This window comes from Aythya ferina, assembly GCF_964211825.1.
Source record: "Aythya ferina genome assembly, chromosome: 17".
NCBI lineage: Eukaryota > Metazoa > Chordata > Aves > Anseriformes > Anatidae > Aythya > Aythya ferina.
The window spans coordinates 801,242-815,030 of NC_140316.1; the positions used below are offsets into that span (position 1 = coordinate 801,242).

Consider the following 13,789-nt stretch of genomic DNA (forward strand, 5'->3'; position numbering starts at 1 on the left):
TTATGGTTTCAATTAATTTCCCTGGTTAGTAGTGGTTCTCAAATAACTGAAATAGGCTGGTATGCAACAGCCCAAGCAGGATATATCTGATAAAATTGTTTATTGTTATGTGCAAGGAAATTGGTTGTGTGAATTACTTATTCAATGATTTTAAAGATACAGGTAATTGCCTAATGGAACACAACTTCCCTGGGGCCATTATTGTCTTTCAGTTTAATGCATGCATATTTAAAAGAATATCATTTACAAGGCAGAGCAGCCAGTCACACAGGTAAAAGGGTGTTAAAGTAATATTTAAAATACATTAGTAAAGAGTAACAGCTTGTTTTTGAGATAAAACTGTAGAGTTTTATTGGTAAAATTTGTTTCTGTGGGGAATATTCCTGCAGGAAGAACGTGTCCAGGTAACTGTGTCCCAGTGAGTCTTTGTAGAAGCTGTTTTGGGAGTGCTCATCCCCACATCACAGGCTGGTGGTGGAGCACAGTGCAGGAGAGGGAAAGGTGCTTGTCAGCTGGTGTCTGAAAGTGCCATATGTGTGTGTGCTTGGGGCAGAGCGTGGACTGGATGTTAATTTAGAGGAAGCATTTAGAATTCATTTCTGTTTCTGCACTTTCTTCAAGTGGGTCATGTTGAGCATTTAACCTCTGTGCACCTTTGAGGCTGATGAGAGACACTTCAGATCATCCAAAGGCATTGGTCTTTCCATAGGTTATCTTTGTCAGCAGCTCTGCATTGAGCAATTTCCCCATTTAAACCTTTTATCTCGTTACTGATTTCCTGAGGTGTGTGTCTGTCTGGATCTTGTGTCCTACAGAGCTGAGATCATAAATCCAAATTCTTGGTTCATCTTTCTTCCTTCAAGAGGAGGATATTTTTAGTTCTTAAATAAGCAGGTCTCAGACAGCAACAAGATGCAACTTAGTTTTCTTCTGCATCTTTTGCAGAAAGAGGAAACTAAATATCATACATTGTATTCTATCAGAAGTAAAGCTAGGGGATGAGTTGCTGTGAAGCATGGCCATAGTCCAGTATGGCAGCTTGGAGCTGATGAGAGCACATATTTGCCTTGCTGGGAATTAGGGGCCTTTTTAGATTCAAATAATGAGATAATCAACATTGGTTTGAGCATCTTGCTCTATGTGATTTGTGTGCAAAGTAGGAGTGAATCTGGTAAGAAGAGGAGGGGGAAACAGTCTCTGAAATGCTATTAGTGAGTCAAAGAGTGCCTCAGAACAATTTTAGTTGCAGAACAATAAGACATCCCAAAGTATTAATGTAGCAGGCTGCAGCTGTCCACACAATTTCTCCTCATTGCTTCTGATGGCCAGAGAAATTCTTCCGAACAACTGATTGAATTCAGGGGATTGGTGTGTTGGTGGGGGTGGGGAAGTCTTTGGCATGCCATTGTTTAACCAGGTTAAGTAGCACATTATCAAGGGCTTAATTGGACCTTGTGTTTCTTAATTAGAAGACCCTGAAGAATTCTCATCCTACTACTTTTGACAAGTGGTTTTGCAAAGTTCAAGAGGCTTATCAGCATTCAGCCTGAGATCCCAGCCAAAATGACAAGGCCCCTTAGAAAAAACATCTCCAGGATTGTTAATTAGTTTACAATAGCATATTGAATAATACATGTAGAAGTTCATATCACTAACAAGGATTCTGTTCAAAGAAATTCTCTTTTTCAATGCTGTTCCCTTTTTTGTGTTATAGTGATTTAAAGGAAGAATTAATTGTAGGGTAACAATCCCACTGGTGGGTATATTCCTCAGCATATTCTGATTTTAGTTTTATAAAGACAGCCTACTCTATCTAGGCTATTGATCTACAGCCTGAGTTTTCTCAGGAAGACTCTTGTATGGTTGGATGCCATTAGAAGCAGGGTTTGACTGTATTACATTGTTATCCTAGGCCCTGGATGTGGTATTATGGGAAAGAATGGCTTGAACACCATCCTTTCAAGGATGGCTCTGTTTCATGAGAACGAGCTATAAGCTGAACAGGAAAAACAACACAAAAGGAGAGCTGAACTTGGCACTGCTGTGAAGGTTTGAGTAGACAGATGAGGATATGTGTGTCTGGGGCAGGAGCAAGTGAGGCTGAAGTAGAAGAAGGTCACAGTGTTGTTCTTCACTCTGAAGTCATTGCATGCAGTGATGTTCAAGAGCCTATAGTTGAATGCCCATTCTGAGGAGATTCTTGTTTGGTTTGGCTTTGGTACTTCAAATAAATACATTTTGGAAGCTGTACACAAAACCTAGTCTCATTTAAAAGATAAATTTACCTGAATTTCAGTGGGGAAGAGAGCTGTAGGGTCCTATCAAATAGCGTAATTTCTGTCAAGACCCTTCATTTTGTATTCCTCTCACTAAAAAGCAGAGTTTTATCTTGGGCTCATGTAGAGGAGCCAGAGAAGTCATGTTGTGTTCACAAAGCTGTTACACCTCTCACGAACCCTGCCTGGGCCTGCAACCCATCTTTTTCACCAGGAAAATGTGATTTTTAGGAGCTCAGTGACATGCAGAGTTATATTTACTTCCTTTGGTGTCACTTTTAAACTGGTCAGACTTTCCTGGTGCAGTTGGTTGTGGAGAAAGGGTGGAGAAGTTGGGCCAAGCCTCACACAGGTGCTTCAGCAGTGCAGCTAGGCCTGGAGAGCTCATCCATAATTAATGTCTGCGGCAGAGCACTTTTCCTTTAAACCAGATGCATTTCTCTTCAGCTGCTGTTAGAGACAAAGAGATTAAAGCTAAATTGAAATAAATTGACTAAGGAAAAATAAGTGAGAGTTTGTGCTAGTTTAACTAACTTGGTTTAAAGGTAAGCTGAGTTTGAAACAGGTGTGACTTCTGTGCCTTGATGGGGCCTAAGGAGGTGGCCCTGAGCGTGCAACTGTGATATGCAACTGAGAATTTTAATTTGCCTCATTCTCATGTATAATAAAATATGCTAGATACATGACACTTCATGAATTAAATGCAAGCATATAAAGCACGGAGGGAGATTCTTGTACAGGATTTGTTCTTAAAATGCAAATGCCGAGCAAGGCTTTAAATGGACCTGGTTATCTGGAATGGTGGGGCCTATTTCATGCTTTGTTTTAGGGTTTACGCCTGTTCCCTGAACTGTGGTGGTAGAAGAGGGAGGAGGTGGAATTTAGGGAGGGACAAGCCCAGACCCACACAGGCTCACACAAACCCAGGCATGCAGCTGTGCAGGAGCTTTTAGCACATCGGGGCCCTTGTGACTGTCAGCGGGCTGGGAGGGATGGACATGTCAGGCTGCTGTCCTCTGTCCCCAGTAAATGTGTTAGTGAAACATGTCACTGAACTCCACTGGTGTGAATTGGATTACCAGCTCCGTTGGGGCAGGGGGAGAAAAAGGCCCTGTTGCTTTTGTCTGGGCACTTTGCCTAACAAGGAAGGCACACAGAGGGATTTGTTCTAATTCTACACTTGGCCCTGGTGCTGTGTGCTGCACCCTATGCTGCGAAGCCTGGGCTGGGCTGAGCTGGTGGGCCCTGACTGCTGGGACTCAGGCAAAGCATCGCTGTCCTCTGCGTGCCACAGAGCAACCCCTGCCCTGGCTTTAAAGGGGGCTGGCAACACAGGCATCATCCCTCCACTGGTTCACATTGCATGATGTGCTCACAAACACATGGTGAGGCAGCCAGTCCCTCAAAGCAACGTGGGGCTTCCAGGTGCTGGCGTAAGGAAAGCAACAGCGGTGGTCACAGGCAGCAATCCCCCTGTCTGTGCAGTGGGTGCAAAGACCCGGAGCAAAGCCTGGTGGCCAGGTGATGAAGTGCAGAGGGCAGCAAGCACAGCCACAAAGTCCCACAGGTCCAGGATGCTACTGTTCCCTGGTGAAAATGGTAACGAGACCAAGAAGATGATGGCTGTATCTGATGGCATAAAGATATTGAGACACTTCTGCAAGAATGGAGATTTTCTCCTAATGCAGCTGGAATTAAAGTTGGGCAGTGCGGAACTGAAGATTCCATAGCTCAGAAAAAGAAAACTTTTCCTGAATTAGTTTGTTGCCCTGACCTTTGGAAAAGCAAAGCAGCTCTGTAAATGGGAGGAAGACAGTGTTTGCTGGGGTTATAGTTTTACAGGCACTGAGCGTGACCAATGCAGCAGCATTTCATCTCTCTGCTGACAAGTCTCTCATCCCCTGCCCCTTGGTCTGCCTCCATGATGTGTTTTTTCTCCTGCCCTGTGTATATAGCACTTAGCACCACAGGCTTGTACTGAAAACCAGCTCCAGCCCTCAGAGCGTGAACAGTCCCGGAAATGCCCAAACATCTAAGAGAAAAGGTAGAATGTATTTCCTCCTAAGTTTTAGAGTTTCTGCCTTTATTCTCTGATATCTTCTAGGCTTGGTTCCTGCTGAGTTACATATGAAATAATTATGTTCATGTACAAACTGGAAGAAAATAACTTTTTAAACTATGTGGAGTATGATGTGACAATTCGATTAGGTTTCAGTGGGTGCCTGCTTGACCCTGTAAATTGAAACTCGTAAAGGTCACTGTCTGTGTCTTAACATGGTATTTAATTTTCTTTGCTTCAGTGGTAGGGGGTGAGAGGAAGCTGGAACGGGTTTATTCAAATCTATATATAAAATGAGTGTGAGGAAAACAACTTTATTTAAAAAAAAAAAAAAAGTAGCTTTAATCACAGAGAGAGCATTGCTCTTTCTGTTATTCCTGATTTCTGTCTCCCTGGCTCCTGACCTGGAAATGCAGTTCTGTATTGAAATGATACATTAGCTTGTCAGGATTTCATGAACTCCTCCATCCATACCACAAGCCTGTTTTCCACTTCTAGCATTATAAACCTGTCTCAACAGAGATCTGGTTTGTATCACAAAGGCCGAGTTGAGAAGAGCTATGTCCAAGTCTGAGCTGCTTTGCTAATAGGCTAAAGTCTGAATTTAGGATCACTATAAATGCCACACACACACATTAAGGGCATTAATGTAATTAGTAAGCTGCGTTGGCATAATTTGGGAGCAGATGACACACCTAGTATTTCTAATCCTAGGAAGAAACATTTCAGTAGGAGAGGCATCAGTCGCTGAAAGCTCCTGTTCCCCCATACCTCCTAAACATTCATTATGCCTTAAATATTCTCACACAGTTTTTCCAATGGTCTAATTATAAACTTCATTATAACTGTTCATTAGTTTTATTTTGTTCAATTAGCTTAACAAGTTGCCAAATGAAATACAAGACTGGCAATTAGCTTGATCTAATCGTGATGAGCCACTCAAATGGGGTCACCAAATATGTGCGTTTATGGCACTTTTTCTTTTTTCAATTGGTGAACAATGATATAAATATTCAGAGCATCTCCTGATCTAAGTAGTGGACATTTCCCTGCTCATTTGTTAAAGTAGAAACAAAAATCAATTGCTTTGTGCTTGGGAGCCTGGATCGGCACAGCCTGAGCACCGGGGCTGCCCTGGCTGAGCATGGCAGCACCTGCAGCTGGGCCGGGCCAGCAGACCCTGTCCAAGCCCTTGTCCTGCAAAATTAAATATGCTGCTAGAGTGGCCAGGAGGGACAGGAGGGAGGCTGCCTCTGGTCTCACATCTCTATCTCTTCTGAATTAAAAAAAAAAAAAAAAAAAAAAAAAAGCTTTATGACACCCTGAAAAAATACATGGGGCTGGGGATGTTGTGCTGGGCTGTGGTGGACAGCTGGGCATGGGTTAAACTCCCATCACCTGTGGCAGTGCCTATTTGGCCCTGCTGCAGCTGTCTCAACATCAGGTGTTTGAGCTGCTCAGCTGGGGGATAGGAGTCTGGAGGCATCCAGCCCTTCATGGTGTTTTTTTTTTTTTTTTTTTCTTTTTTTTCTGAGATCTTAGGGTAACCCAAAGCTTTGTTTGCCTCCCTTGCCTTTTGCCAAACAGCTCTCAGACCTGCTCCTGTTACGTAGCTGCTTAGTGGAAGCTCTTGTCTTGTAAGGGCTGGTGGATTTGCTGTGATCACTTACAGAAGCAGGAAGAATTATTTGGTGTGAACAACTCCACCCGCACACCATGCGCATCATAACTAAACCATAGTGATGAGAAACTCAGCCGCTGCTCCTGAGCAAACTGAAGCCGTGGCATTAACAGGACTCAGCCTCGGACCTTGATTTCTCTGGGATTCCGTCCTGCATTTGACTGATGAAAACACAATAAAATATTACACCTGAAGACCACAACTACCTGTAAGTAACTCACAAAACCCAGCTGTGCTGCAAGTATGGAGCTGGTGGGGAGCTGGGGATGTGCTCAAAACCATCAACCCTTCCTTGTAAGACCCATCACTGCCCCCCAGATGGATTACAGGTGGTCTGTAAATGCAAACTCATAACATTTGTGCCCAGGGCCCTGCTGCATGTAGGAAGAGAGAGGTGAGTGCTTCACTCTGCTTGGAGGACGACTCACCTGCTGCAGCCGGCTGGTTTTTGGCTCCACAGTACCTCCAACATGGCAACGTAGCTCAGTGCCGTCTCTAATTAGTGGTGTTTGCCAGACAGGGTGCGGATGGCGTCAGCAATCTGCTCCGCTCGCTGAGCGGGGATAGCTGGAAGATGCCGATAGCACAGAGCAGGAGCAACTTCACAACTCTGCCTTTCACGCCGCAGGCAGCTGTGGCAGCCCTTCAGCTACTACCAAAAGCAATGCGTGGCACGTTCATTAAGCTGCATGTTAACGCCTACATCTGGGGCTCCTGCAGAAATGTGCTTTTATTAAGCCTGAGGGTGCTTTTCAATCCTCCTTCATGCTCCAAAATGCATAGGGGCACCTCTGCAGGACCTCTGCTGTGCAGTGTGACATCCGCTGCCCGTGCAGCGCCAGTGCTACCAAGCTTGAGGGGACGGGTGCTGGGGCTGGGTTTGTCCCCTTGGGTCCCCTGGTCCTTGCTGGGCTTTGTCCCTCCATTGGGCATTGGGATGCCCCGTGTGCTGGGGCAAGTCTTATTCAGAGCATCCCTGCTCCTACTTTACTTTGCTCACTTTATATTAACTTCATTCCTGCTGGGCTTAGATCAGGAAGGGGCAGATGTAAACAGACCTGTAATAAGCTGCTAAAATTGCAAAAGGGCCATGTAACACATGGGTTTGCATTTGATTCAAGTAGTTACAGCTGTAATATCCATTAATTTTTGTAGTGCTCCTGGGGGCAAAAGACTCTCCTTTTCATTAGAGAGGCAGACCTGAATTTCTAAAGATCCAGGTACTAGATGCAGCCTGCCTGGCACTTGTGCTGAGAAAAAAATCCTTTTTTTTATACAGACAATGGCCTGGGGTAGGGACACAGTGCCAGCAGCAGGGTGGGTCCATCTCCCTGCCTTTTATTTAGGGCTCTGCATTGCTCCTGCTTGCAGCCCCCCTGAGCCACGCTGCAAGATGAGCGGTGGGCTGGCTGCTTACAGTAAAAATATTCTTGGTGCAGACTCCTCGGTGTGGATATGAACACAAACAAATGCCAGCTGCAGGCAGGCAGCTGGCGATGCTGCTATGCCCCAGGCAGCCTTTGAAACAGCCCCCTGATGACCTTGAGCGGTTCTTTAGCATCACTGGGGATGGGTGAATGGAAGAGAATAAATCTGGGTGGATCCTTTGTGTATATAAATTTCTGACGTGTGAAGACTCTGGTTTTTAACAATTTTGCTGTGATAGTTACCGAGAACTTTCCTGGCAGTGACCTCTAGCAAATGCTCAGTGTTGGGGACTGGCTTTGTTTTCCATGTAACTCCCAGTCCCAGCTGCTTGGAGCTGCCCTGGGGTGGCTCCTCCAGCTGTGGCTGTGTCCTGCCCCATCCCCATGCTTTTACGCATCGCTGCTTTGCTTCATGCATGACAACTGCAGGAGCGGTGCAAAGGCCACTCTGCAAATCTGGCCGCCGTTGAAGCCCGTCCAGCTGCAGCTGTCTCCTCTTCTTACACCTCTGAGCATCTCCCCATGGCCTCCAGCAGGTGAGGGAGAAGCTGGTCCAGATGGCACTGAGGATTGTGGGCGATGGCATGGCATATTCATGTTGCAAAGTTAATTCTTAGTAATGATGAAGCTGTGTAAAAAGAACAGCTGGATGGGATCGAGGTGCTCATTAACCCCCCAGCTGCTCTGGCTGCTGTGAAGCCAGCTGAAGTGAGCAGCTCTGCTCTGAGAGGAGGCAAGTGTCTGTGATGCTTTGCAGCAAGAAAAAAGATTTGGGATTCCCCAGCAATTTCAGTGGTGAAGGACAGACAGACAGAAGCAGGGAAAAGTCAGTGCCCAGCTGTGTGCCCAAACGCAGCTTGGGTGCATGGCCAAAACTGGCCATGCACCCAAGTGGTAAATAAAAGCTATCAGGTGAATGTGCCTCAGACCCTGGTTTCACCAGAATTAAGGGGCTGGGTGTTTTGATTGGTTCAGGGACATCACAAAATGATTCATCTGTGACATGGGAGAAGATCATTTCTCTGTATTTTGGCAAAGCTAAGAGATAAAAATCAGGCTCCTCGTAATTATGCAAATAGCATCTCTGTGGCACACAACTGATTTTTTCTGTACACATTTATTTCCTTAAAAATGGGTTTTATGACCAGCAATTAGGAAAAATAAAGAAAGAATAATCAAAGGATGCTTTATGATATGAATTTCTAAGAGGCCTAGGGCTTCTGTTGTTTTCCTGAAGATATTAAGCCAGCTTTCACAGAAGAGATCATGTGCTCAGGAAAGTGTACACTGCCTGAAGAAGTGCGCTGCAAGCCCATGTCAGCACGAACTGCACAGCCACCCATGTGCCCTGACAGCAGTGAGCCCCATTTGAGGTGTGTGCTTCGAGAAATGGGAGCTGGATCGGGCCTTTCTCAAAACTGCCCCTTCTGCCCCAAATCCAGGAGCCAGGGCTGCTGTTCTGGGGAGCTGTGTTGGTGCCCTGCAAAACGCCTTCCTGATGGGAGAAGCAGTGGGTGTCATCCAAGGTTAACTCCTTTTGCTTCTTTTCTCCTCCTTCCCACCCTGGCAGTGGCACCAGCTCTCGGAAGCTCCAGCTCTTCTGCTTGCAGCACCTGAACAGGAATTTGGTCCTTTTGGTGGGCAAGCATAGGAAGGGAGGGTTGCAGGCTGTTTTTTTCTGCTTTGTGCTGAGCTGGGTCCCTGTCTAGCAGCAGCAGGCGAGCAAAACCCTGGCTTTTAGGGGCTTACTCTCATCTTGCCCCTTGCTGTCTCTCCCTGCAGTCAGGGCCCCCACCTGCCTGCAATGCCAGCCACCTTATTTCTGCCCAGCACCACACCCCACCACACAGTTTTTTTCAATTACACAGAGAGAAATCAGTCAATCTCCTATTCAGCCCTGTCTCAAGCCAATTTAATTAAATACAGGTAGAAGGGGTGTTATAAATGAAGCCTCAACTCAATCTGAATCTAGTAATATTTATACTTATAAAAGGTATAAAAGGCAAGTAAACAGCGCTGGGTGTGTGGGGAGTCTACCCTCCACCAACATGCACACATGAACATCAAACATTCTAAATACATGTATTCTATATACATTGCTTTACATACTAAATGCAAGGATGCCTATACATACGTACAATCAGGAAAGGTAACAAACAATCCTTTGAATTCCATGACTTAATAAACTTGAGTACACCTATACATATGTACAATCAGAAAAGGTAACAAACAATCCTTTAAGTTCCATGACTTAACAGTCTCCATTTTCCATTCCTTTTGAACAATATGTCTCACTTTAAGTTGTCAAGCAACTCGGTCTTTGGGCCTTATGTATCGCGTTCTTCCCAGATCGAAGAAAAGCATATCCATCTCGTTTTCAAGGCCAATAGGCCTGGGTCAAAAGGCACGTCCAGGTCAGCAGGGGGCATAACAGCAAAGGTTTTTGATGGCAGTAGCAGTGCAGGGGCCGATGGTGTAGCAGAAGGATCAGTGGACGAGCCCGCAGCTCCCTCACTGTCTGGCAAACCACGCATTTCTGACTGTGGTCTCACACGGCTCTTTAAGGCCTCAGAGATTGCTCGCCAGGTGCCAAGGAATCCCACTGCAACTTTGTCGTTTTTAGTTGCAGAATCCCACACCTTGACATCAGTTTGGTCCCATGTTTCAGGATCATAAGCTGCCACTCCATATATAACAGAGGGAACAGAAATTAGGGCAATTAATCACCTCATAACCCCCGCACGTGCTCCGCCACAGGGAGCCATGCTCCCTACTGCCTCATGCTGGCTATGCAGCATCGCAAGACTGTGGTGCAGGTGGTTCAGAGCCTGGGTTTTCTTAAAAGGAGCCCTAAATAATGGGATTGCAATGTCTTGTAGGCTTGCCTGGTCTAGATAGAGCATAAAAATCTGCAAAGTAGGTCCAGGAAGTGATGGTTTCACAGCAGGTTGTGGTGCCCACACCATGCAGCTGATGGGACCCGTGTTTGGTGCCTTTTCCAGGTACACTAGCAGAATTTCATGTTACAGAGGCACTGACACCTTGGGGAATGCAGCCCCTGCAATTTCAAGGTGTGCTGTGGGTCCTGGCTTCTCCAGCTGGGATGACAATATTTTACTCTCTTTATCTCCTCCCTTGTACTCAAACAGCTAAAGTTGATTTACAAACACCACTCAACATCCAAAGCCAAAACATTTCCCTTCGAAAGCACCAAAAATATTCAGACGTTACCATTTTTTCCTCCAGCCAAACCTGTTTGTGGAGTTTGACCTGGATTCAAGAGTTGCTTTAGTCACCCCCCAAACAGCAACTTTAGGACAAATTTAATGTGTCACTCTTGTTGTTTTGACTTACCGAACTGTTTTCAGGTCTGGCAGGCTTGTGCTGTAAATGCTGATCTGATGAGCTCGTCTGCAGGGAAGCATGGCAATGTGGAGCTCTGGGGAGTTTTAAAAGGCAGCATTGCACCCCCAGGGCTCTGAAATATCATTTAGGGCTCCGAAATATCATTTAGGGATCATTATAGGGTGACAGTGGAGGAAGAGCTGGGACGAGCACCCCATGCTGCTGATCCAGCCCTGGTGTGATTTTGCTCCCCTTGCTGCGGCACAGTTCAGACCTGCAAGAATCAGATCCTTACCTCTCCTTATCTCCCAGATGGGCTTTTGCCTCCTCATACATCGAGACATCTTTAAAATTCTCATCCTCACTGCTTACTTAGGGGCGCTCCTGAAATCTTCCCTCTTCTGACATCTGAGTGATGTTACAAACAACAGCTTCCTGTAATGCTGCAAAGTCTCTCAAGTCTCTTGTACCACAGGTTGCCTCTGTGGGCAAAATCCGGCCCAAAGAAAGGGCATCAACATCCTACTAGCATAACTTCACAGAAAACCTCCCTTAGGAAAATTGTTATTTGGAGATCTGCCTGTGCAAGCCCCAGATTGTGGCCCTGGCAGGCTCCGGGCTGCTGTTGGGCACTGTAAGCAGGATCCACTCCTTGTCAGCACTTTCCCAGTTTGCAAAATTCCTCACTTTGGATTTTCTTTCAAATGCAGGCTATAAAATCATATTTAAGACGTGCTCAGCAATGCAGCTAGGCCTGGGTGCTGGTGGCTCCCCCGGGCCTGGCACCCCTGATCCCAGGCATGCAAGGGAGCAGGGGGGAAACCTTGTGGCTGGCTCTGGGACATCCCTTGCACACCCTTTTTACACCCCTTGCACACTTCCTGCAAAGGCACCCCCATGGTGCCCAACAGTGCCAAGAGGAGACAGCAAGACAATCTTGATTATTAGTGTTTTTGTTTGTTTGTTTGTTTGTTTGTTTGTTTGTCATTAGACTGGTTTTACACTGAGGAAATCAAATCTTTGGGTTTGCTCTAGCCCCATCCCCCCAAACCCACAGGGGCCCAGTTCCTCCAGACCGAGCTGGGGCTGCCCAGGGGTGCAGGGTGCAGTTTTTCACTTTCCTGCACGAGAGGTGAGCATTTGTTCACATTGCCATTTGTGTGGAGCGCTAAAATATTCAACTTAAATTTTTTATGACATTCATAGGAGTGGTTATGGAGGCAAACAAGATTAGAGCAAGTACTACATAAAAGCTTGTTTATGCAGGGAGGGGAAAAATCAAACTCAGAGACATGTTTGCAGAACTGGAAGAACCCAAGGGGATATTTTTTTTTAAGTTATTCCCTCCTTTTTACCTAGCTGTTTCTATTGTGATCACAGTAACAACTCCCAGCTCTTAAAGAGCTGGGTTTACTTTTCACTGCAACACTGGTTCTGGCAGCGGTTTATTTTTGTATTCAGTGGGAGAGGTCTAGGGAAGACGAGCAGTGTTTGGCTTTGTACTTCAAGTGCCACTCAGGGCAATCGGGGCTGAGGTGTGGAAACAGTACACCAGTGTCTGTGCTGCTGCAGGGCAGTGTCTGAGCAAAGCTCCTGCAGCCCTGCACAGCCCTGTGCACACCCCTTTGTTTCTGCTGCATGCCCTTTAGGATGTCCTTTGCCAACTCACAGCATGGCCGAGGTTGGAAGGGACCCCTGGACATGACCCAGTCTAACTCCCTGTCGAGCAGGATCACCCAGAGCACGGTGTGCAGGATGGGACCCAGGCGGGTTTTGAGTATCTCCAGAGGAGACTCCACAACCTGTCTGGGCAACCTGTTCCAGTGCTTTGCCACCCTCACAGTAAAGAAGTGCCCTCTCATATTCAGCTGGAACTTGCACCCTTCTGTGCAACCCCCTTTGAAAAGTCCTTTGCAACATGCTTTTCACAGCTCTTTGCAAAGCCCTTTACAACATATTATTCAACTCCCTTTGTAAGACTTCTTTGCAATCTTGCATGCACATCCCTTTGCACGGCTCTTTGCAACCCCCTTTGCACGGGGCTTTGCACGCCCCTCGCAACATGCTTTTCATGGTACTTTGCACACCTCTTTGCAACATGCTTTGCACAGCTCTTTGCAAAACCTTTTGCCCGCCCCTTTGCAACGTGCTCTGTACGGCCCTTTGCACGTCCCTCGCACACAGCTGCCCCCCCCCCCCCGAGCACCCTGCCCCCTCCGCTCCCACCTGCGCACCCCCCGCCGCCAGCCCGGCGGCTCCGCGCAGTGACGGCCGCGGCCGCGAGGGGGGAGCCGCGCTCTTCCCTGCGCTCCGCTCCGCACCTCGCCGCCGCCGCTCCGAGCCGGGAGTGGGGCGGCCGAGACCCCCCCGAGTCTGCTGCAGCGCCCCGGGTCAGGGCACCCCCCGGGGGGAGCGGGGAGAAACTTCCGGGGGGGGGGCTCGGGACGGCCTCACCGGAGCCCCCCCCTCCTGCCCCCCCCTTCCTTCCCCAAAAACCTATTCCCCCTCCCCCAAAAGCCAACCCCCTCCAGGCTGAGCCGCACAGCCCCGCGCCCGCCCCCCGGGCAGCGGGATCGGGGCGGGGGTGCGGTGGCTGCCATGCTGCGGGGGCGACCGTGAGCGAGGGGTGTCCCCGCCTGGCCCCCCCACCCCCATCATCCCCGGACCCCCCTCTCTCCAGCCCCGGCACCTCCACGGGGCTCCCGGCCGAGGGCAGCAGAGGGGGGAGTGGTTCCGGGCTCCGCCGCGACACCCCCGGCCCCCCCCCCTCCGGCGCCAGCCGCCCCGCTCCGAAGAGCAGTAGCACCATGCCCACTGCTGGGCATGGAACAAAGAGGATGCTCTCCCGGGGCCCCGCGCTGCTCCTGGCGCCGCTGCTGCTCCTGTGCCAAGGTAACCCCGCGCGGCTCCCGAAACCTCCACTTTTTTATTTTATTTCCCCTCTCTTCCTCTTCCCCCCCCCCCTTTAATTTTCCCGAAAACTCTGCTGTTTTTTTTTTGT

The 13,789-nt window shown here is 47.9% G+C and overlaps 1 protein-coding gene across 1 annotated transcript in view; it reads left to right on the forward strand.

The window, feature by feature from the left end:
• The first annotated feature begins 13,438 nt into the window (after positions 1-13,438).
• Positions 13,439-13,789, forward strand: part of TMEM132B (transmembrane protein 132B) — a 254,751-nt gene continuing 254,400 nt past the window's right edge. Inside the window, exon 1 of the mRNA XM_084491622.1 lies at positions 13,439-13,680. Coding sequence (XP_084347748.1) covers positions 13,596-13,680 — 85 coding nt within the window. The 5' untranslated portion in view covers positions 13,439-13,595. The remainder of the gene's footprint in view (positions 13,681-13,789) is intronic.